This window comes from Trachemys scripta, chromosome 3 (assembly GCF_013100865.1).
Source record: "Trachemys scripta elegans isolate TJP31775 chromosome 3, CAS_Tse_1.0, whole genome shotgun sequence".
Lineage (NCBI taxonomy): Eukaryota > Metazoa > Chordata > Testudines > Emydidae > Trachemys > Trachemys scripta.
Window position 1 is genome coordinate 10839488 of NC_048300.1, and position 25289 is coordinate 10864776.

General features: G+C 39.7%; 1 protein-coding gene across 1 annotated transcript in view; it reads left to right on the forward strand.

The window, feature by feature from the left end:
* PLCB4 (phospholipase C beta 4) overlaps positions 1-24186 on the forward strand; it is a gene marked incomplete in the record, with an annotated part of 314962 nt that extends 290776 nt beyond the window's left edge. Inside the window, 7 exon segments of the mRNA XM_034764107.1 lie at positions 4144-4219; positions 8531-8706; positions 13400-13501; positions 17654-17711; positions 18351-18437; positions 20500-20536; positions 23918-24186. Of these exon segments, the coding sequence (XP_034619998.1) occupies positions 4144-4219; positions 8531-8706; positions 13400-13501; positions 17654-17711; positions 18351-18437; positions 20500-20536; positions 23918-24006 (625 nt within the window).
* Positions 24187-25289: the final 1103 nt, after the last annotated feature.

Consider the following 25289-nt stretch of genomic DNA (forward strand, 5'->3'; position numbering starts at 1 on the left):
CTATTAGTCTTACAGTTAACCTGTGACCCCTGAAAAGCGGGAATGAGTTTCTTAGTAGAATACAGAATTATATTAGCAGTTAGTATTAATTGTTCATATTGTCTGACCCATATTGTCATATTGTCCAGGATTCATTTTCCTGATCCTGGAATGATTTCCCTCTCTGCCTCCCCCAACAAATTTAATAAAATAATATTAAATTATTAATACTGGGCTGATGCTAGAGGGTATGCAACTGAGCTGTTGGGTCCAGTCTCTTATAGAATTATTTGCTGTATTGAGCTCAGGTGCCTTTTTGGCGATGGGTTCTTTCATAAATACTTTACTGTGTTTTATATAGTATTTGGATGAACAGTATTTGTAAAATATGTACGTGTGCCTGAAATGATATTAAACAAAACTCTTATTAGAAGTAGCAGTCTCTGAAGCCAAAGAGGTAACAAGAATGCTCCACAATGAGTTATGAAAAGGCTACATGAACTTTCCAAAGTGTACCTTGAGCTGTTTTTGCTCTAAGGAACGACAACCATTATCAGGACCCAAATATTTCTTAGGCTGAGCAGCACTTCCAGAAACAATCCTAATATTGCAAACAGATCACTGAAGTATTAGCTACACTCTGATTACAAGGAGAGCTGGTGAAACAGGAGAAGCTCATTTCAATTGACTAAACTGCAGCACATGGCTGAAGAGATGGCAGCTGTGAACTGGGATTATAATTAAGATGGCAGAGGGGGTATTCATTCCTTGCACCATTAGTGACAAACTGAGCACCATGGAAGTGATACTGTATCTGCCGTCCAGGGAGAAAGGCTTACAGCTGTTCTGCATTTTGAGAACCTTGAGCCAGAAGATTTACAAATGAGAATTAACATTGGTCTGAGAAGAGATCGGTCTTCCCGCTCTTCTAAGTCTAGGCAAAACAGCAAATAAACAAAGGCAGATATCAGCTTTAAATGTGGTCATAACTGTCCATGACTGCATTAACAATCAGTGAAAACCTTTGTGTAAGATCTCTTACGATGACCTGAGAATGGGTGACTACGAGGATAACTCATCTCAGTTTCACCTCCCTTAGGTTGCTGCCTGTATCTAAATTAGATCACCACAAGTTTCCACTGGCATTCATAACACTTCTCTGCTCTCAGGGCCTCCTGAAGATTTCTGATAGTATTGGTCCGTGCTTTGGAAAACTAAAAGATTTAAAAATAAAAATAAACAAAAGTCTTAAGTGTAAATAAAGGAGTAGATGGCCTTGGGGGGAGGAGGGGGTCATGTTGGGACACAGAACCATTTACTTGTCACCAGTTTGACTCCATTCCAGGTCATGAATGACCAAAAGCCACCATCTGATGGCTATTCTGTGGTGCAAGGAAAAAGAACTGTTCTCTAATCCCTAGTGGATAGACGTCTTTATCATATAAACTGTTATATCTGTGTGCATTCTTGCCAGTTTTAACAGAAAGGACAATGTGCTAAATGCACACAGATTTTGGTTTACCCTTTTATTCCTAAAAGTGGATCCTTCACATCTGGATCAAGGTACACGGAGGGGATAGTGCCGGGGGAAGTTGACACTGCCACTGTTTGTGCTGCTCTGAGCCCAGATTCAGCCAGGATCTCAAGCACATGCTTAAATCCATCTCTGTTCCACGGTACATTTAAGCACCTCCTTAAATGTAAGCACAGCCAATGGAACTTAAGCACGTGCTTAGCTTTTTAGGCATGTGCTTAGGTGCTGTGCTGAGTATGGGCCCTGGTTGATTGGCTAAATAATGTATTTGGTTTCTACTGCTGTCATTCTGGCAACTTTCATAAGCAATACATTGATTTTAAATAAATTTTAAAAATTAAAGGCATTCGATTTAAATTTGGTGCATACTTCATCAAAAAGGCAAAAATGCCTTCCTGAGAGATATATAATATGGTCTCCGTTCTGGTTTTGTGATGCTTACATGTAGTTTTTTTCTAATGTATTTCCCACATGGCATGACATGTCTGTCAGCTGCATAATGTTCAGGAAAAAAATTAATTACAGCTTCATTCACTGACAGATGGACAGGATTTAGTTCCCTGTGCACTTGAGCAAGTAGTTCAGATGTGCACTACAAATGCCATACATGCTTATAAACCTCAGAGAGTCGGGGGAGCTTGTGTGCTCATATTCCAACTCTGAAATGTGGTTGAGGGGGACCCAAGGACAGTCCTGGATTACCAGGGATGTCCAGGATCCAAACTGGAGAGAGAGAGAGGGAGAGTGTGTGTGTGTGTGTGTGTGTGTGGGTGATTATGTTCAGCCAATTTTAGCATTCCCTCACCGCAGATTGAATACTACTTTAAAAAAAAAAAGGAATAAACAATAGGTACTGACTATTGGAATTTTGGAAATTTTACTGATCAGTGGGTCTTTGAATAAATCTGTTTGATCCTCCTGAGTGGAGGTCATCTTCATAAAGCATAAGAAGCTTTAAGCCCTATCATGGCTAGATCCTGAACTCATTGACACCAGTGTAAAACAAAAGTAACTTCACTGCAGCCAATGACATTTCAGATTTAGTCTGATGTAACTGTCCCTATAACTCTATAGGACTTTCCAGAGTATCAAACCTATGGCAGAAATCTATGCAAAACCTTCCTTGCTGTGACAAGCAAATCAGTGATTAATCCTCATGGTGGCCCATAGGAAACACAAGGCACATCACTCCTTGTATTTCCAACATAGACTTCTCTAGGAACATTTGAGGATAAAGCTTTCTGCTCATTTCCATAAGTTAGCAGGACTTTGATATTAAAATAGGCTTTAAAATTGGCTCCATTTCCAAGATTGTGATTAATTTAATTTTACTTCAGCCAAGCAATAAATATTTAATTGGGGCAAATCTTCAGCTAGTACAAATCAGTGTTGTTCCACTCAACGACAATGGAATCATGGTGATTTACACCAACTATGGCTCTGATGAGTTTTTTTTTAAAGGGGCTGCACAAAAAGTGAAATAAAAATATAGTCCATTGAAATACAGCTTTTTTCTAAAACCAAAACAAAAAGGCCAGGAAGTTTGGTGTGTGAATTTTCATGCTGTTCTAAGAACCTTTCGCTGCAAGAAAAGGCATGACAGGTCAGGGTTTGAAGGATGACTTGACAATTTACTGACTCTTGTAAGACTTCAATTGAAAGCTTTCTTGGTGCTGTAATGGAACTTTTGATCCTACATTGTATGCTGCCACCTCTCCCAGCACAAAGTCCAAGTAACTGTGATTTGTGAAGAGAACTGCTGTGGGAGGGTGGAATTTTATCACTTTACCCACCCCCCAGGCAAGTTATTGGGTGGCAGCATAACCCCTTTGCAGCTATTTTTCCAGCCTGTGGTGCTCCTACAATACCAGAAGACCCTTGCCACCCACAAAGAGCCCTATTAACTTTAACTCGGCTCCACATGGGTGCCACAGTCCTGCTACATGCATTGTGTTGCAGGATCAGGGTCTGTGTGAGGATTTGGTGCTGTTCAATCCATGCAAAGTTCAGCTCCAAAAACCTGAATGTAATGGCATGGGATCTGTGCCAGCTACTCCATATTGGCCTGTTTGGGCTGTGCAGATCCTCTTTCGTGGCACACGGGTATGAAGACCAATCCTTGCAGTCATTTCAGCTTTGCTGCAGCGGGGCACTCACTGTAGTTAGCTGGACTTGATAATAAACCTTTTTCTGTTAAAGATGCAGAAATCACAATGGAAACTAGTAATCAAGATACATTTTTCATGCCTCAAACCAAAAGGTAGCAAAATTGGCTTTAAAACAAACAAAACAAAACTCCTACCTAGGCAGTGAATCTGTTTGCAGGTTTTCAGGCTGAAGATTAATTTTATTGGCTAAAAAAGAAACCAGCATCATAAATGGACTTGCTGACATATTGTTAGTAATTGAATAATTGTGGTTCCTCTCTAGAAATAACAGGTGAAGTGTGTTTGAATTGCATGATCGGTAAGCCGATAATATTTGTAAGGTGTGAATAAATTGCTAGAAGAAATAATTTCATTCCAATACACTACAGTACTTCATCATTGACTAACCTATTCATTAGTATGAGCTGACTGGATGGGAAGATATTTAACTTGTGGCACACATTTGCAATTTTGCTTTTTTAGAGGAAGTAATTGTCTTGAAATGAAGAAAGAAACTGAAATTAAAATTCAGGCATTAACGTCCGATCACAAATCTAAGGTAAGAAAACATGCCAGTGTTAACACATGCAACATTTGAGATCTTTGGAGACCCAAATGGTAATTTATTTTTATGAAAGCATGTGAATGATTTTCAGCAATAATAACATGCAGAAAAGAATGGGAGTAACTCGGTGTCTAAAAGCTTTTGGTTTTTTATTCAAAAAGAGCAAAATCCATTTCCTGATCTTAACAATTTTTGAAGAGAGTATCATGTTCCTAGTTTTGTTTCCATGTGAAACAAAAATGTTTGGTCATTTTGTTGTAGTTTCAGCTATGCAGACAACAGAGGAAAATGTGCTCTATGAAAATTGGAATTGAATTTTGCCACCAAAAATATGTAGGTAAATGGAATTAGCCGCTTGTTAGTTTTACATCAGTGTCACCTTGTCCAACACCCTGCCAGACACTTGACTCTCCCTGTGCCCTCACTGTCTCTCTCCTGGGCCCATCCTATTTGCATCAGATGTACTATTTTGTTACTTCTTACTTCTCCTGAGGTGAATCAGTTGCTTTCTCCAAGTTACCTGTCCCCAAATAATAGCACCCAAGATCCAATCCCAGTTGTTTTTAAATCAGTTGTTCTCAAGCTATGGTCATGGACCATTTTCAAGAGTTGCATGGAGCTGCTCCCTTGCAGAGGTAAAACATTGTCAGTCTTCATGTTAGTTGCGGTGCAGTATGGAACTTATCTAGTATTTCCAGAGATTTCCTGACCAATTAATTTTTTTTAGCTAATCCTCATTCAGCGCTTTGCTCAGTTGCTTCCTGTACTACTTTGTCAAAGATTTCTCTGGTGCCATTTGAACTGCTGTCAGGTTTGTGGTTGATGTCAAAGTTAGAGGAATAGCAAATACACTGTAGGATAGAACCAGCTGCAAAATGACCCAGAGAGATTAGAATAGAGGAGATTGAAAACAACAGGGGAATTTTACCTAATACATGCAAAGTCTTAGACACAGGGAGAGGCATCAAACGCCACAGATACCGCATGGGAGAGGTAACCAAGCCGCAGTATTAAGCAGACTAAGACAAGCTCACTTTCATCTTGTCCCTAATATCACGCATTCATGTAACCAGGACACGTAGATCCTAGTTTTCTCTCCTTCTGCAGCATGTTTATGTCACTCTGTTAGTGTAAAAGGGTAATGCCCTGGGCAAAATGTGTTTTCCCTGGATGCATAGGGCTGGTGGAAGTGTGCTATGTGCTCCCCATCACCTTATTTGCCTAGGCGGATAGAGGCAGGTTGAAGATGAGGGGCAAACTGGCAGCCAGAGAAAGCATGACTGTGCTCCAGTTCCATAGGGTCGGTAGAGTAGCCCATAGGCAGCTGTAGGAAACCACTCGGGGTTGCTCTAAATTGTATCCAGCAGAGCCCGGCGTCTGGGAGATGCAAAGGCAGCTTAAACTCTTCCTCCTCCATTCTGGTTGCACCTCCTGAGTGCCACAGCTCAAGGGCCGTAGTTTGCCATTGCTGCAGGGAAGGTGTGATGTTGGTCTAGGGAAAGGAGAGTCTCTATCAGAAAATAGCAATCTTAACAACATAGCCACAATAGGAAATGTCAAAACCACTGTCTGAAATAAAATCTGATTGTATTGGCAGATGGATAAAAGAGAAGCTAGTTATAAAAATCAATTTGGCTAACAACTCTAGAGAGAGCATTGCAAGCTAGGCAGTAAGCTTCAATACAAAGCAGAGTGTAAAATCTTAAAGCTTTACAGAATAGAAGAGTCTTTAATGCCACCTCAGCTGCCCAAAACTGGTTCTAATATACATGGACATTTAAGTGTTCACTAACCTTCTACTTCCAATGAGTCTGACTGATGATTTTTTTCCCCTTCCCACAACCTGATTTGGATATTAGGGTATGTCCTTTTAAAATGCCCACTTCCAAACAGATCCTGTCAAATGCATCATCCGTCCCCACAACAGCTGGATGGCTTGCTTTCTCCATGTCTAGCTTTAGGTTGGGATTTTCAAAGGACCCTAAGGGAGCTTGAGCAGCTTTGAAACTTCCACCCTTTGTGGCTTTACTGATCCCACGGAACACTTCGATGCTGGCTTTCGCTTGTATCCCACCTGGGTGGTTTGCTCCAGACCAAATGGAAATGTAGATTTCTTCTACTCCCAGCAGAGTACAGCTATGCAGATAGAAATTACGTTGGAAAATCCTGAGAGATGCCGAATTCATACAATTTCTATTGAATTCAGGGGGAGTTGTAGATACTCAGCACCTGTTCAGAAACCTCTCACCATTTGACCCATTGATTTTAAGATCAAGTGAGCTCATCGGATTAGCAAGCTCCTAGGATTAATCCAGCATGTGTCAGATGCACATCATCCCCATGGCACAAGATGTGTAAAAAAAAAAAAAAAAAAAAAGTTAAATACTATGCAGCTATGCCCATTACCAGTGGTAATGGTCTACAGAGACTTGCTCCTCTATGCCGTGGGTACAAATCCAGGCCAAGTTTGACATGAAATACTCACTTTGTTTTGAATGCTTTTAGGTAGATTAGATACCAGCCTGGCTTGGAAAAGACAGGCAGCTCTTCATTATCAATGAGGAATGCAGTTCTTAACACACAACGTATTCTTCCTTTGCTTGTACCTTTGGATGAGAGTCTAGGCACTGGTTGCCTTGAGAGGTGCTCTGCTCTCTCGAATGTCTCTCTCACCTTTATTGTTTTGCTCTCAGTGCACTGAAAGAGCCTGTTCAGCGGTATGCATCTGACTGTGGGTCACCTGCCTAAAATACGTTTGAGAGGAAGTACATCTTGGGGGTACATGCTCCTGAGAGGATTGGCATCAAAGTCTCACTTGGGAGCTCTGTGATCGCAATTTCAATTTGAAGAATCAGGATTAGCTTCCATATAAGAACGCCCAAAGGCTATTAGCTTCCATAGTAGCACTTGAAAAAAAGGCCTCCCTGAAAATAGATGATTTTTTTGGTGAGACTGTGTGCATTTATGGAAAAGTAGGGTAGCTTGTCAAAATAGCATAGCTAATTATGAAGGGATAATAAGGTATATCTTTCTATTAGTTACTTTTCTAAATCATTGGAGTACAATATACTATTATAATAACAACTCTGATGCTTTAGACTTCTTCACATTGTCTCTTGGGAACTTTCCAAAACTTTAATCTTATTATTCTAGCGAGTCTTGGGAGCTGAGCAAGAAAAGAATACTTGTCAGATTCCCTGCTGACTTAATGAGCATAAGACACAGCTATATAGCCTAGCTACAGATTCAGGATGTATTAAATACAGGATTTCTCTGAAAAACTGACTGTGTGAATAAGATTCTCTCCACAAAATCAGAGCTTGTGTTTAAGCCCTTAGAGAAATTCATCCCACTCGATATTCTCAATCTCTAATTTTTTTTATTTTATATTTTTGAGGCAGCCAAGAATGTTTAGCAGTTGTATAATGAAGCATACATTTCAGGAGGGTTTAAAAGAATTGTAGTACAATTGAGGGCATTAATTCGGTCACTTTACGTAGGGCAGCTGGGTAACAGAGAGCCCTAGTAATGAGGGTGCATTTTATTGTGTGTTTAATATCTGGTGTTTATAATACACTGTAGTTTCCTTTGTGGCTTCATGTCAGTGTGGAGCAGTTTGCTTTATGTAATTTAGTTCTTGCAATTTAGTTGAGTTTCGTAAGATTTTTGTAATTATCTTGAAACAATCTCCACTGCATTAATGACTGACCTTATATTGTAACGGTGAGAAGTACTGACAAAACAAAAACAACAAGGAGTCTGGTGGCACCTTAAAGACTAACAGATTTANTCCCCCGTGCACGGGTTCTCAGGATGCTGAATGAGGACGCTGCTCTGCTCACCTGTCATGAGAAAACTTTAGCTGTTGGGTTTGTTGCTCGTGAGCATTAATCAGCAGTTTTTTCAGTAGCTCGCACTGCTGGCTCAGATGTAAATCCCGGATTTCTTGCTCTTCGGCACTGTGGGTGTTGATCATCTCTGACCACTCTTTAGTGTGCTGCGCTACAATTTCTTTTACCTGTAGAGAAAGAACAATGACTGTTTTGTCAGTCAAGTATCAGGGGGTAGCCGTGTTAGTCTGGATCTACAAAAACAACAAGGAGTCTGGTGGCACCTTAAAGACTAACAGATTTATTTGGGCATAAGCTTTCGTGAGTAAAAACCTCACTTCTTCGGGCTTATGCCCAAATAAATCTGTTAGTCTTTAAGGTGCCACCAGACTCCTTGTTGTTTTTGTAGATCCAGACTAACACGGCTACCCCCTGATACTTGACTGACAAAACAGTCATTGTTCTTTCTCTACAGGTAAAAGAAATTGTAGCGCAGCACACTAAAGAGTGGTCAGAGATGATCAACACCCACAGTGCCGAAGAGCAAGAAATCCGGGATTTACATCTGAGCCAGCAGTGCGAGCTACTGAAAAAACTGCTGATTAATGCTCACGAGCAACAAACCCAACAGCTAAAGTTTTCTCATGACAGGTGAGCAGAGCAGCGTCCTCATTCAGCATCCTGAGAACCCGTGCACGGGGGACGGGATTATCAGCATATAGCAGTCAAATACGTTATCAAAGGAAGAATTGAGGGATAAGGGAGCAGATCCTCAGCTGGTGTAAGTTGTCATAACGCCATTTACGCTAAGGAACTTGAATTCAAAAGGCCTGAGCCAGAAAGATGCTGAGCATTTGTAACGACCTTTTGAAGTTGATAGGAGCTGTGGGTGTGAAAACATTACAATTCTCTTCTTTTTTTCTGTGTAACTACCTCACGGTTGCATATTGTTTTAATAAAATATCACGTTGTAATCTCCAATACGAAGACAATGCTGCATGCCAGCATTCTCATTGCTTTTATATTTAACTGCACTGTCCACTTGAAATGAAATGAAATGCAAATAATAGTATGACCTATCTCTAATATAGCACTTTTCATCAGTAGGTCTCAAAGCACTTTACTAAGGGAGGTAAGTATCGTCATCCGCAGTGTTATACAGACACAGAATAGAAGCGGAGGAATTATCTCATTGCACAATCTATGATGTGAGGAAGTCCACAACCATATGAATTTACTTAATATATACTATTTTTAAAAGACCTTCCTCAGCATTGGTCTGGTAGGAAGCCCAAAAAGCATCAACGGCATCACATCTAAAGAAGCTAACTGAGATTGTTTTCGATTTTAACAAAATTCCTGAATGAAATAATGTAGTACCTTAGCATAAGACAGAATCCATGCTGAGACCTGTGTGCTTCCATCCAACAGAGGAAATTGTCGCAGTGAAAGGTTTTAATATGCTCATCTTTATGTTACTCTCCAAATTAGCTCATTTATTCAAGCTGTCTAGGAATATGTTTGTTTATTTTATAATTAGATACTTTGTAAAGTATTATGAAATACATTAAAAAGACATTATTTTACAGAGCCTAGTTCTGAGACCTAGCAGGGGAAGAGTCAGTCCTAGTACAAGTTAGAACAGCCTTTGGGGTACTCCGTTATGCCGTTGCAACAGCCCGCAAAGGAACCACAGCCATTTTGCTATCCACCGTCTTGCTTTCTGCTCCATTTTGTAATCCAGTATACTCTTTCTGATCTATTCAGCTAAATTATAGTTTCTTTCCTGGAGGAATAGTTCTTCGAATCTCTCTTGAAATGTTTTTATTTTCATTTCTGTACCTACTTCCTTTGTTCTCTTATCTACATTGGGCTAAATTTATCAGTGTGGGGAGATATCTTTACCAGGAAAACGTGTGTGTCACCTAGGCTATATAGAAATGTACTTTCTTCATCCTTTCCTCACAGTTCGTAGCTTTAGATTTAGAATTTTCACATCTCCATAGTATTTTAATGGTTCTGTATTATCTTTGGAAATAAGTTCTTAGTACTGAATTGCTTATTTAGAACAGTATGGTACAAATGAAAATGATTTTAAGTGCTGGTCTGATTTTTCAGAGGTGCCGAGCACAACACATTGATTTCTGTGCATGGGTAAACTTTTAAATAATGTTCTGTGCCATCCAGGTTAGAGATCTTTTTGGTTTTATTTGTTGCTGTCTCTGTATTCACCGCTTATCAAGGGATTTTTATCCAACCCATTTGTATAAAGATTTTCCTGCATGTCCACAAACCAGAATGCTTCTGAATGTGAAATATTGGATTGTTGATCATAATACCCAAAAGGGGCTTCATGCTTCATCACTTGTAGACTGTATAGAATACATGAAGCATATGTAACATCCAAGCATCAGCTGAGCAAGACACATGGAAAATAAAGGATCATCTTGAGAATAGAAGGGGCAGTTGACAGTATGCTGTTCTTTCAACCTCTCTATTAACTAGAGTAATGAGACATGCTGAATAGCTATCCAGACAGTGTACAGAGGGGTAGTAGAGAGATCGGTAATCTGAAACGATGCAGATATCTGCTGAAAAGTCGAACCTTTTCCACTCGTGGTAGAAAAAGCAAATACAGCTCATGCTTGGACTGACCAGATTCAAAGAAGAAAGCAGAAAACACAAAATGCTTATGACTGCAATCTGCAGATTGCCATTGCACATTCAGGGGGGCTCTCCAGCTCCAGGATGTCTGAGAACTCAGATGGCTCTCAGAAAGTCCAGCCGGCGTTGGCTCTGTCATTTAACTTTACTGAATTAGAGATACTGTGTTTGGAGCACATGAGAAATTAGAAAATCTGGGAGTCAAACTGACATTTCTGACTAAAATGCATCCAAGGTTAACTAAAATGTGTTGGTAATGAGTCAGAGAGAGAAAAACAAAAGTATTTTTTAAAACGGGGAGAGATTAGCAGATGAGTGGAGCAGTATTATTCAGAAAGCATCAAATTGTATTAAGTAAGATAAAATAGTGATAATATGATAATTGGCTTCAGTGGACTTTAATTGTTTTAATTAATTTTGTTTGTAAAGTGCTTTGAGCTCCTCAGGTTTGAAGCATTAGAGACATGCACAGAATTCTTTGAGGGGGTCAGAATTATTACAGATTGGATTGCAAATTCTCTGGGGCAGGAACTGTAACTTCCTAGGGGCAGGTATAGTACCTATCACAATAAGATCCTGTTCCAGCCCTTTGGATATTAATGCGAGGGATGAGCTTTAGATTCAAATCTGTGTCCCATATGGCAGCATGTTTTGCTGTCAGTGCCTGATCTGATCTTCTAAGCCCTGGTCTACATTGGGGCGGGGGTCGATCTAAGTTACACAGCTTCAGCTACGTGAATAACGTATCTGAAGTCGACGTACTTAGATCAATTTACCGTGGTGGCTTCACCGCGATGAGTCGACTGCTGCTGCTCCCCCGTCGACTCTGCCTGTGCCTCTCGCCAAGCTGGAGTACAGGAGTCGACGGGAGAATGCTCGGGGATCGATTTATCACATCTAGACTAGACGCGATAAATCGATCCCCGCTGGATCGATCGCTGTCCGCCGATCCAGCCCGTAGTGAAGACATACCCTTAGTCCCAGAAACAAATTATTCCTATTGATTCCAAGGGGAAGTGTATTTTCTGATATATTAAAATATCAGTTTGTTTCCAATTTGTCAGCAGTGCACTTAGCTAAGCTCGTGCATAGTTGTCATGGAAAAGATAAAGATGGTTACATATTGGTGGATGTTACTTTCTTCCATTATACTACATTTTGCAGCATAGGGAGAATTATGCCCCTTAACTGCTTTCTGTATAAAATTATTAATTTTATATATCAACCCCTAAAGCACTATAAATAAAAAATGAATTTTTCCATAACCGTTAAGACAGTGTGATTTTACGTGCTTTCAGACCTAAGACAGAAAATAAATGCTTATTCCGTATTGTGATTGTTTGCATAAGAAGTGCTGTTGATAGAATGAAAAATCTCTCTTAAGTATATTGTATCTTATTGTTGCTATAATACCACTGCTTTGAGTTTTGTATTGATATTGTATTGATCATTAAGAAATGTTTCACAATATAAAGCCTTGGAGAAGTAAAGGCTGCGTCTTCATTAATATTCTGTTAGTTGAATGAAAATGTGTGGAAGTAAGCAAGGTGCAAAGTAAAATAACATTAATTAGTAGTTAGTGTATTTCACAGACAATAAAACATTTGAACTTGAAAGAATAGTTAGTAAACTTAAATATAAATGATTTTTCTGGCAATATGTCACTACCTGCAAGCAATTTAGCAATATTTTCCTGTCAGACTCCTCCCCTTTTGTACTTCCAAAAAAATTAAAATACCAGCTATTAATGTATAATCATTTTTATCTGTATTGTACTTAAACATTCACTGAGACCTCATGGAAAACTTTGAAAAAAACAGTCTGTCTAGAAACAATTGTGTGTCTAATGTACACATACCATAGGTTACCTAATTCTCTTGACTTCTTTTGTTCCTAAAGAAGTTTGTGTGAAACATTTCTTGCAGTAGGAACTCATCCATTCCTGCTGCAGATTCCTCACTTCAAGTCCTGATCCTCTCTGATGTCAGTCAGTTGAGGTGGCGATGGCTGTGGTGTCACAAATAACATATTGCAGTAGGACTTTGAGAAAGTGGACTAACCTATACGTGCATTAGTTTCCCCATCTGTAAAATACAGAAGAAAACGTCTTACCCTACAGGGGTAGAGTAAAACTTAATTAGTCTTTTGTTGGTAAAGTGCTTTGAGAGCCTCAGGTTAGAAGCAAAGAAATTCTATACCAAACACTAGTTGAAGTTACAACACCAAATCATAAAAATCAGACGGATATGCCAGAACTAGCAAACGTTAATATTATTCATCCTCGCCTCATACATTCTCTGCACAGAGTCTTTGTAAATTTATTGTGCAGTTTTAAAAGGCAAGTCACATTTCTTAAATTACTGATAATAGCTCTTACTCAGTCAAATGTTCTAAACTACAGAGACAGCACTGTATTTTTGTAGCCGGTGTAATTCAAAGTGTAAAATGCTTAAAACCATTCTTCAAATTGTTTTCTCTATATCCTCCTGAGATTTGTAAGTGCTTGTTCAAACATACAGTCCAGTAGGAAGAAGACATTCTTTATATAGTCTGTTCTTTCTACTACTTTAATACTTCAGGGACAACTTTAGCCATTATATAGAAAGGTATCAATAAGCTACCTTAACAACCATTAACTATCACATTTCAGTTTATAATTATTTTGTTCGTATTTCGCTAGGGAAAGCAAAGAAATGCGTGCCAACCAGGCTAAAATTTCTATGGAAAACAGCAAAGCCATAAGCCAGGATAAATCTATCAAAAATAAGGCTGAAAGGGAGAGGTAAGTGTCAGATCCATCTATGAGAGGCGGTATAATTGACTGATCTGTGCACACATTGACTAAAGTATGCTTTGATGTGTGGGAAATGGCTTGTGTTTCTAATTGTTATGCTGTATATATTTTCGATGGCTGTTTCTGGACAATTTTGTGTGTGTGTGTGTGTGTGTGTGTAGATCTATAGTTTAGACCCCAATCTTGGAAATACTAACAAAGGACTGAACGTCACACCCACAAGTAGTGCCTCTGACTACAATGGAACGAATCTCACGGATAAAGTTATGCATGTGTGAAAGTGTTTCTAGAATTAGGACCTTAGTTTTTATTCACTGATCCATTTTTTCCCTTTAAATGCTGTGCAGTATCACTTGTGACAGTTACATTTGCGTGTTGTTAAGATGCACTGAGAAGGCAACGTTAAGACTTGGGTCTAGTTTTGGGTTAGCCTTGGGTTCAGAGAAGCAGGAGAGGTAGTGGGAAATGGATCAATGAAAAGGCACCCCATGGCCTTCACCCCTGCCCACTCCTGACAGGGATGAGAGATGGAACAGGCATTCCAGAGGGAGCAGAAGGGAAGGTTATGGGGAAGAAAGGGGATAGGTGTGAGATTAGTAAGGGGCAAAGCCAGTTTGAGGGGGGGGGAATGCCAAAGAAAGGTGTGAGGGGTAGAGGAGCTGGGGCTGTTTTCTGATGACAGCGTAGGATCATTCATGTATTGATCCTCCAACCTTGGACCACAGCTTCCTCATTCACCTGGTGCTGACTGGTCTTATTCCCTGTTCGCGGAGCTCCAAGCCCCACTAGACCAGACCACACCTGAAGCTAGAAAGCCAGTCAGCATGTCTTCACTGCACATCTGGAAGCGCCATCCCTAGTTTTGATGTCTGAGCTCCAGACTTGGGAGACCAGAGGCACAGATTTCAGTGACAGCTTCTTGCATTTTCCCCGGGTTTGGGGCTGCACTTTTGTAGCTCTTTAAAATTCCATTTTAATCTAAAGTGTTCTGAATACACAGGTAGAAGCAATGTTCATATGATGATTTCCCGTGAGCCTTCAAGGTTTCCATACGGCTTTGGACTTGCTAAATAGTTGAACATTTTCACCTTCTATTGCCTCCCCTGCATTGGGCTATTTTGATCCTAGGCCTTGAACTTGTTCCTTCTGAATGAACTGTGGTTCATTTCTAGTACAGACTGGAGACAGCAGTTCCCAGAGCCGTTGGTAATCATGTTCCAGGTTTATGAAAACCTTCTGCTTATGACATTAAATTACTTAAGCTGTGTTTATATATAAAAATAGGCTGAAGACACTTCTCTTTTTCAGACTTTTGCAATTAGTCTAATTCAACTCTTTCAGCTATTTTGTGTCAGCTCATTAGAATTCTTGCCATGAAAGGCACTTTAAAAATGTGTATTATATGTAAACAGAAGTTACATACTTTCTTTTTATTTATATGATAACTATAAAATATGGAAAATAGAGCTTGTCCAACTAACTTTATCTTTTTTTGATGAGATTACAAGTCTGGTTGATAAAGATAATAGTATTGACATAATAAACTTCTGTAAGGCATTTGACTTAGTACTGCACGACATTTTGATTAAAAAACTAGAACAATATAAAATGTTACATGGCACACATTAAATGGATTAAAAATTGGCTAAATGATAGGTCTCAAAATGCAACTATAAACAGGGAATCATAATTGAGTGGGTCTGTTTCCAGTGGAGTCCCGCAGGGATCTGTTCCTGGCCCTACACTATTTAACATCTTTATCAATGACCTTGAAGAAAACATATCATCATCACTAATAAAATTTGCAAATGACCCAAAAATTGGGGGAGTGGTAAATAAGGAAGAAGACACATCAAACTGGGCGCAAGCAAACAATATGTGTTTTAATACAGCTAAATGTTGTTGCCTGATTTAAGGGGATGAATATTATTGCTTAGATAATATCTGTTATAGGCTCACTAATTAATATGATCAGAATATAATAAGGTTCTTGATCCAGAATCAGGCTACACAGAGTTTTGCAAGGACCCTTGGGATGTATGACAAGGACATTCATGCTGAGAGCAAAAATACAGCCGTAAAGACTTGTATTGAGAAAAATGGAATAGTAATCCAGTGGGAAAATGATCAGAATGAACAAGGAATTAATATTGTTCTAGAGGCACATGTGGTATTATTTACTATAAAACTTCCTAGATTAACACACTCACACCCTTCCTTGTAACCTGATGGTAAGAGACAAAGGACCAGCCTCACCTCTGGCATGTCAAAGGAGTCTGGTGGTCCAGGTTCCTCAGTTCTCAAGTGGAAGATGAAGAATTTAGGAGAAGCCAGACAACTAGAAAGCTATAGAAAGACCCAAGAGAAACAAACTTAAAACCTGACTACAACTGACTGACTAAACATGATGGTTTGTCTCTCTTATAGAGCCTGAGCACTACGTGCCCACCCTCCACATCCAAACTTAATTTCCTCACTCACATAATATCGGTATGCTTACTCTATAGGCTGGCATATCCATACGTATTAATGTCAATTAGCTCATTCTGTGACTTTCCACGACATCCATGACTTCTGCAGCAGCCAGTGTGGCTGACCCCAGGGCTGCCCAAGCATGTGGCTCCAGGGCCAGCTGCTCAGGTGGTCCCGGGGACAGCCATACCGGCTACTGCTGGAGTGGCTCTGCAGTCAGCCGCACCGGCCTGAGTAGCAGCCCCGGGGACTGCCAGAGCAGCCCCCAGCAGCTGGTGCTGCTGGCCCTGCCCCCTCACCCACCAAGCAGCAGCCTCTGGGTCCCATCCTCCCTGAGCAATGGCCCCCTGGGGTGCCTCTTCCCCCCTCAAGTAGCGGCACGCCCAGGGAAACCCCCCAGCAGCAGTCCCTTCCCCCGCCCCCCCACAAGATTTAGTCAGGGGTAGTTATAGTGTAAGTCATGGACAGGTCTCGGGCCGTGAATTTTTTTTTATTGCCCGTGACCTGTCCATGACTTTTACTAAAAATACCCATGATTACATTGTAGCCTTAGTCATGATGGCTAATTAGCTGAACATGAGCTCCCAGTGCTATGCTGTGGCCAAAAGAGCTAATGTGATGTTGGGATACATAGACATGGGAATCTCAAACCGCAGTAGAGAGGTTATTTTACCTCTGTATTTAGCAGTGGTGCAACCACTGCTGGAATAGTGTGTCCAGTTCTGGTGCGCACCATTCCAGAAGGATGTTGATAAATTGCAGAGGGTTCAGAGAAGAGCCATGAGAATGATTAAAGGATTAGAAAACCTGCCTTATAGTAATAGACTCAGGGAGCTCAATCTATTTAGCTTAATAAAGAGACAGTTCAGGGGTGACTTGATTATAGTATATAGTATAGTAAGGACCTACGTGGGCAACAAATGTTTAATCATAGGCTCTTCAGTCTAGCAGAGAAAGGCATAACACAATGGCTGGCAGTTGAAGCTAGACAAATTCAGACTGGAAATACAGCCTACATTTTTAACAGTGAGAGTAATTAGTCATTGGAACAATTTACCAAGGGTTGTGGTACATTCTCCATCCCTCAGAACTTTTAAATCAAGATGGGATTTTTTCTAAAAGATTTCCATTTTGAGAAAGTTCTATGGCCTATGCTATACAGGAAGTCAGACTAGATGATGACAACGGTACCTTCTGGCTTTGGAATCCTATGAATGGCACAGTGTGACGCATTAGTTAAAATATCTTTTTAGTCATGATAATCAGTATGAGTTTTAATAATTGTTAAACCCTGTTAGAAGACGGTAAATATAAACTACTGCAAATGGATTAATAAACTCCTCAATTAAATGGATCACTCTAGATTGAGGATCAAGGCAAACTTAGTTTGCAACAATCTTGGTCAGTTTCTTCAAACCCTATTAGTCACAGCATCCAAGCTAGCCAGAAACATTAAATATAATGTAAAGACTTAAGGTCGGAGTAGGGCCTTTCTCTGCAATTAGTCCCACTGACTTCAGTGGAGCTACTCACAGTCTAAGGTAGTGCAAAAAGGGTGGCAAAATAAGCCCCTAAGTTATCTATCTCCTTATCATTGACTCAGATATGTGGTTTTGGCTCTTGGACTTAATAAATCCTCAAGCACAATATCCTTTTTTTCTTTTTCAGGCGAGTAAGAGAACTAAACAGCAGCAACACTAAAAAGTTTCTGGAAGAGAGAAAAAGGGTAAGTATAATTTTGCTAAGAAACCAAAAGTGCGTGTATGTGATTTGTTGGCAGGAACCTCACCTCTTGAGTAACGTACACCCAGCTTCTGCACAGCATTTTGAAAACGTACCCTTCAGTTACTGTAGCTCAACGACAGTGATGATTTCTACTGACTTGAGAAACTAGAGACTCAGGGTCATTCTCAAACTGAATTTCAAGGTCTCTCTTCACCAGCAAGCTGACCCAGGGCCTACTCTTGAACGTCTAAATTCTGACTGAAATCTGTGGGCATTTTATCTGAATTCACCTTTCCATTTACCTGAATTGAGAATTGGCTCGAAAAATGGATTTTTGTCACTGTTTTCTATCGCATTCAAGTCAAAATCTTAAGTAGAGTTTAAAATCACATTTAAGTAACATGTGCAAAGCAGGTATAACTCATTAGTATGATGTTTGAATTAAAATAGTTCACTGTTGTATATATTTTAGATCTGTTAAATGGTAAACTATCCAGAGTGGGGACCATGCCTCCTTCTAATGTTTTGTATAGCACTGTGAACACCGGCCCATAAATAATATTCTTTGGAAACTATTTATCCATTTTAAAAAAAATAATTTGTGATACATGTCACCTGTATTATCTTCTCTTGTTTGTAGCTAGCAATGAAGCAGTCAAAGGAAATGGATCAGTTGAGAAAAATTCAGCTTGAACATCTAGAAGTCTTGGAGAAGCAGAATGAGCAGGTATTTTATTTAAAAGGGTTACAAGACACGTGAGTTACTAAATTAAAAGAGAGTAAGAGAGTACAGTTCCATTTGTAGGGTACATCTACACTGTAGCTGGGAAGTGTGATTCCCGGCTTGGGCAGATGTACATCCACTAGCTCTGTTCAAACTAGCACCTAAAAATAGCAATGTGGTTGAAGCAGCTTGGGCTAGCCACCCTACTGTGTACCTAGGAGGTTCGGGAGGATTGTACTTGGGTAGCTAACCTGAGCTGCACCTGGTGCTGCCACAGCCACACTGCTAGTTTTAGAGGCCAGCTCGAGCAGGGCTAGTGTGTGTGTGTGTGTGTACGTGTACGTGTACGTACCCACACTGGAATTACACCTCCCAGCTGCTGTGTAGACCTACCCCTAGTTCTTCCGAGTGTGAGTCACCGGTGAGATTGGCTCCAAACAGCTTTTATTTTTACCTGCTCACCCTTTTGGGGAGTTGAAAATGTAGGATTGGAAGGACTTCAAACGGTATGGAATTCTGACTTGGTTCAGATAACCATCTAAAACTTGGCTGTTATCCAAAGCTCATCCTCCAACCTGTTCAAACCTCATGAGACTGGAAGGTTAGGCAGGAAGGCTCCCAGAATTCCAGTACATTCATAGTCAGCCCTCAAGAAAACCTTTTCTCTTAGTATTTTGGCACTTCTGTGTCCAGGCCTGGATGGAAAATAGGAGTGAAAAAAATGCTCAAAATATCTCAAAACCTCCAAAGGTTTTGGTTTTGGGTCCTGTTCTAAAAATTGGTGACAGTTCCAGGGTTTTATCAGAACCAGTTTGCCCTTCTCTGGTTAAAATACCATGTTACTTTCTGCTGGTGAGAAGAAAATAATTCTTGAAAACTGGCAGTCATCTTTTAAAAAAAAAATCAAATTTTATTCCTGGTGGAAAACTCTTTTCCTTAGTGATTCCCCCTGCTGCAAGGAGCAGCCAGCAGAACAATAATTATCATACAAGCTCAATTACCAGGTGGGCCTCAGTGAAGTAGGAACTCAAGGGTGGACTATGCAAATACGTACCCAGTAAGGTGAGAGAACTAAAGGTTGGATGTAGTGGTTGTCACCTTCAAGGATTATGAATTTATTTCCTACGTTTTTCACTAAATTTTCCAGAACTTGAACTGTGCTGATAAAGCACATGCACTATGCTAGATTCACTCCAGGGAGGTATAATTTCCGTCCCAGTTGCCTCCTCCATCATCTAGCACAAAGTGGTCTGAATCCAGCGATGTCCATCATGTACACACAGCCAATCAAAGTGCACCGTGTGAATACATGAGAAAAAAATATAATTATGTAAATGTAATTATGCTACCCTGACTGCAGTACTGCTGCAATCTGATTGGTTCAGACAATTCCCTTGCAGTGTAAATTGTACTAGTTGACAAAATAATGTATGAAGATTAAGGGCCTGATCCAAAGCCTACTTAAGTCAGTGAGAGTCTTTAGATCCAGCACAATATAAAGACAAGAGAGCAGGATTAGGGCTGAGCTTTTAACTTAAACTCGGTAATTCCTTACTTTTGAGTATTTGATTTCCCATCCTTAGAAAGTTGCCTCAGTGTTAATTATTCTGCATGGAATTTATCATACAGAGTTATCATAAAAGGCTCTGAGACTGATTCTGGGGTCATGCTGGTTTCCCACTGATGTAACTCCATGACTTCACTGGATTTACTTGTGATGTACACTAGTATGAGTATGAGGAGAATCAGGCCCAGAGCACTGATACCTGGCTAATAGTCATATGTGTTCCAGTTAACTGGATCAAAACTTCTCAAGTTATTAAATATCCCTTCCACATCATACTGGTGGAGATATCTTTCATAGCAGATGTACAGTGCAGACTAATACAGTGCAGTGAGTGGAAACACACTTCAGCATAAAATATTATGCATTCACATTCATTAGACTTTTGTTTTATGTATTCTTTTCTTGCATTCATTCCTCAATCTCACTTCAGTTTTCATTCATTTTATTTGCTTCTTGTTGTATTACTCAATTTTGACATTATTATTTTTGTACAAACAGCTTTTGAAATCCTGTCATGCAGTGTCTCAAACACAAGGTAGGATTGATCTATATTAAGCAAGCTACTATTTCAATATGCTTTCCTTCTAAATTAAATCATTCTCATTGGAGCACTCTTTGTAAATGCAACCACTGGGAAATACCATTAACATAATGAATACACTGTTAAATATTTAGTGTGCATAAATATTATTAAGAGTCTGACATAGTAACAGTATTTTATGCTCTAGCATCTCAGACCCCCAGATACATTCTTATAGTAACGAGGACAGGAAACTTAAAGAATGATTTGTATTGTTATATTTTCAGTAGTTAGTTAAAGACATGCTTGAAATTCTAAAGTGTGTCTCTAAAAAGCATCTACTGATTAAGGAAACTATTTTAGTGTTAAAAGTAACAGAGTGTCCTGTGGCACCTTTAAAACTAACAGACTTTAAGACTAACTGTTAGTCTTAAAGGTGCCACAGGACCCTCTGTTACTTTTTACAGATTCAGACTAACACGGCTACCCCTCTGATATTTTAGTGTTGACATATATATGACTAACTGCTAATGCTGATAGACAGACAAAGCCAGATTTTCCACATACTTATTATTCTTATACTAATATAACGCCGCACTAAAAATAGCTAGAAATATATTAGATAGCTAGAAATAGCTTTTTAGTGGCTAAAGAAAAGAGGCTTCCAGCTATTGGGAATCTGTTAATCACACTATTGTAGCTTCCCTGTTATAGCTTCCTAATAACCATCACTCATATTAATCCCTTCTCTCAACAGCTGTAAAATATTTGTGTTAGGTTTAAACAGCCAGTTGTTGAATTTTGCCTGAATTTAATGACCTGCTTAAATCTTCAGTCGATAATTTACTGGGGTCCCATCCTCAAACCCAGTCTATCCACATCTACTGTAACTATACTGAGTTAGAGATAGACATTTATACAAAGCATAATTTGGCTGGCAGCCAGCACTCTATCCTTGATGCACTCAGTCCTGTGAGGTGCTGAGTACCCTCAAATCCCATTGAAGATGAGGGCACACAGCACCTTGCAAATTGAACGCATAGGTCCCATTAACTACGTGAATTCGTATTGACTCCAAGTACTTACTTCTACAAAGCTCATTTACAAGTATCCTATTCATGTGTTCACTTCAGAATGCAGTGGCTGACCGTCGGTTGATAAAAACCGGCAGCCTGGCCATATGGTGTAGGGTTATTCTGAACTAAATTCACTTTACAGCGACACCCTTCTGGCTAAACTAATCTGCAAAACAGTTACGGGGCTTTGCTCGTGAGATACAGAATGGTCCAGTGGTAAAACCACTGGCTTAGAACTTGAGAGCCTGGGGTTCCAGTCTCTGCTGTGCCCGAGACTTCCTGTATGACCATGGGCAAGGACAAGTCACCTCCGACCTGTCTACATGATCATTTGGTTTGTGGCAAGCTGGGGTATAAAACTACCCTGCTGCTCTTGAATTGTCTAGGTGGACCCTGCTGACACCTATTAACAATTCACTAATGTGTTTTGATCTAGTCCTATTTGAAATGAACTAAGGTGCATCAGCAGGCTCCACATGGACAGTTAGTGCATAGCAGGCTAGTGTGGGGTAGATTCACACCACAGCTTTCTGTGAGCTATATGTTCATGTAGAAAAGCCCTTAGTCTCTCAGTGCCTCAGTTCCCCCTCTGTAAAATGTTATCCCCATTACTTCCCTCCTCACTGGGATGTTGGGAGGATGAAGATTATGAGGTGCTCAGGTATTAGGGACCACATTCGCACTTCAGAGAGACACTTCAGTTACTAAGAAATAAATACAAGCTGTGTCAAACAGTTTGCATTTTAGCTGGAATTTCATTTTCACTTGCAGAATTCACACACTGAGTGAACACAGCAAGTCAGTTCTAGTATTTCAGAAAAGGCTGTACACATTGATTCATTTATTAATGTTATGTTTCCATATTTTCATCTACAAATTATTTCATTTATTTCAAACTTCAAAGTCATAGGAATGTAAAGTGCGATTACAAGGTATTTATAATATTTAATACAGTTGCCTTTGGTATTATAATTAGCTGAGTATACAAAATATGATGGTGAAATGCACAGAGCTAACTATTCAGAGAGGGGTACATCTATAGCACCTACACAAACCCACGTGTACTTTTGCAAAATAGGTAAGTGTGCATCTAAATGACAGTTTTGGACCTTCATTTGCCCAGTTTTACATCTGGAAATACCTGTTTGCATGCACGGAATATGTAACTCCCTGAGTAGGAGCTGCTTTATTGAGTTAGATAAAAAAATGCCTATCCCAAGTGATAGGCACCTTTACAACTTATCGGAATACACAATTCACACAGTAAGGCAAATCCAGCAACCACTCCTCCCTGTATAGCAGCAGCGGAGCGGCCACTCACACTGGGGAAAACATTGGCATATGGGAGACGCGAGGGTATTTTCAGTCTTAAGACATCCCCTATCCCCAGAAGACTGGCTGTAAAGACAGACTGGACAGCATATTCAGGTAATTGTGGATCAGGATGATAAGTGAGTTCCCAAATTGAAGGGTCCTCATGGAAAATGCACAGAGGTAGGTGCCGCCCCCCCCCCCACTTTGAACTGAGGGGTAGCCTCTCAAGTCGGTAGGTCCCAAGCAATTTAGGGCATTAAAGAGTATAAATAACACCTTGAACTCTATTTACAAACCAAGAACGTGTATTGAAATATATTGCTTAACGAGTGGGCTACTACAATCTGTGCCAGCATCAGTTTCCAGGTGGATTCAAGGTGTAGCCCCATGTAGAGCACATTGCAGTAGCCTAGGTTTGAGGCAACAAAAGCACGGATGCCAGAAGCAAGAGCTACAGCCAAAATAAACAGATAAAATCACTAAGCTAGATGAAACCATCTTGGACACCGTAAGGAAGATGTCAACATCTCTGCCATCAGTAAGTCCAATAATCGTTCACACCAGTCATTGTCTTTCCTTAGCCAGCAGAAAATGGGTCCAGATGATCGGTTGTAACCCTTAGTTTCCCAAGCAACACCAGTCCAAACTAAACCAGGGCTAATATAGTGTGTCTCCAAGACATTGTGCCATTTCCAGAGGCAGTTTAGTCAGAAACAGCATGATTTTCCTCCATACAATGTGAGGCTTTCAGATGCATTTTACTGTGTGTCTTTGAAAAGTTGCCCATAAATCCTAGGAATGTTTCCTCGTATTTGGTAACTTATAAGCGCCAGCAGAAAATTAACAGCGATGTTTGAAAATATGCAGATTTTTTCTGAGAGGGGGAGAATGGTCACATTACATATATTCCACTCAAATACTATTGTGCTGAAAATGTATTTGATTTTGAACACAAGCTTTAGTATGATACTCCATGATGAAACAACGTGATTATTTTGGGTTACAGGCAAAGGAGATGCAGCAGATGGTGAAGCTGGAAGCAGAGATGGACCGCAGGCCAGCAACAGTAGTCTAAAACTCCAGCATGCAAACTGAAGCCAGGAAAGCCAGTATCCATAAAATTCCAACCATCGTTGCTGAGGGGGGAAAATGGGCTTTTTTGCTCTTTTCCCTTCAGTTTAAACAAAGTGTAGACACAGACCACCAAGTCTTAAGGTTTTGCATATTCCTTTTTAACACGGAGTACTGAAATTCTCTTATTGAGCAAAACACTATTAAAAAAAGGCACAACACATTTTAAAGTCCAGTCCTGTACTCCCCGTTCAGGAAACCTTCCATTCATCTCAATGGGTGTTTTTTCCTGTGTCAGGATTGTTGGCGCAGGGCCTTAAAATACAGCACCCTGTTTCTTTTATTTTAACATAAGCTCAGATGGTAACACAATCATAATCAAAACAACATGCTATTTACCATTTTTATTCTCATGCTTGGTATGTTATTGTACTAGCCCCAATCCTGCAAGATGCTGTGAGCTAGGAGGCACTCAGCAACTCATGGCATCAAGCCTTTTAAATGGATCTGCTACTAAATAATAATAAAACAATCATCAGCTTCATCTGAAAGATGTAGTCTCTTCTGGTGATTTTTTTTTCTATTGCAAGCACATTTTTGAGCTGCAGCAAACTGTAAGCAACTGAAAATTAGCTGCATATATTGGAAAGTACAAATATCATCTAAACTCATCAGCAGAATTAATACACTGGGATAACAGTGATTTTGCAAAATATTTCCCCATTAAAATTATGCCCTCAGCAAGTGCCATATCAACTTTATCATTCCTGACAGCAGCTACCATCCTGTAAAAGTTGTTGAAATGGTTACCATAGTAGAAATACATTGTTTTGTGCCAAAACTAATCAGTGCTCTAAAGTTAAAGGAATTATGTGTTAGGCACTTTAAGAAAAGTTTACATCATCCATTGCTTGTATAGAAATTGCATTTTGATCCTGTTGCTGCAGATCCCAGATATTATAGTTCATTGTATCTTAAAGATTGTTAAATGACTATTGGCAAAAAGTTTGTAACTGTGAAAATGTAAAAAGTATTTATACACTTTAAATCACAATATTGTAGAAAATCACCTAAATGTTGCCACTGACAAAATGAGTAAACTGAATTACTAGAAATGTTTGCATGTGATACAATCACCAGTTATGACTTTAATGCCAACCGTATGACCACAGTCATTCTATTAGTCAATAAATACAGATTAAATGTATGTCACCAAATATTATTTGATTAATTCTGAAGACTTTTAGCATAACAAGACCTATATATATATATATGTATATGAATTATGTGGGCATTCTTGATACTTC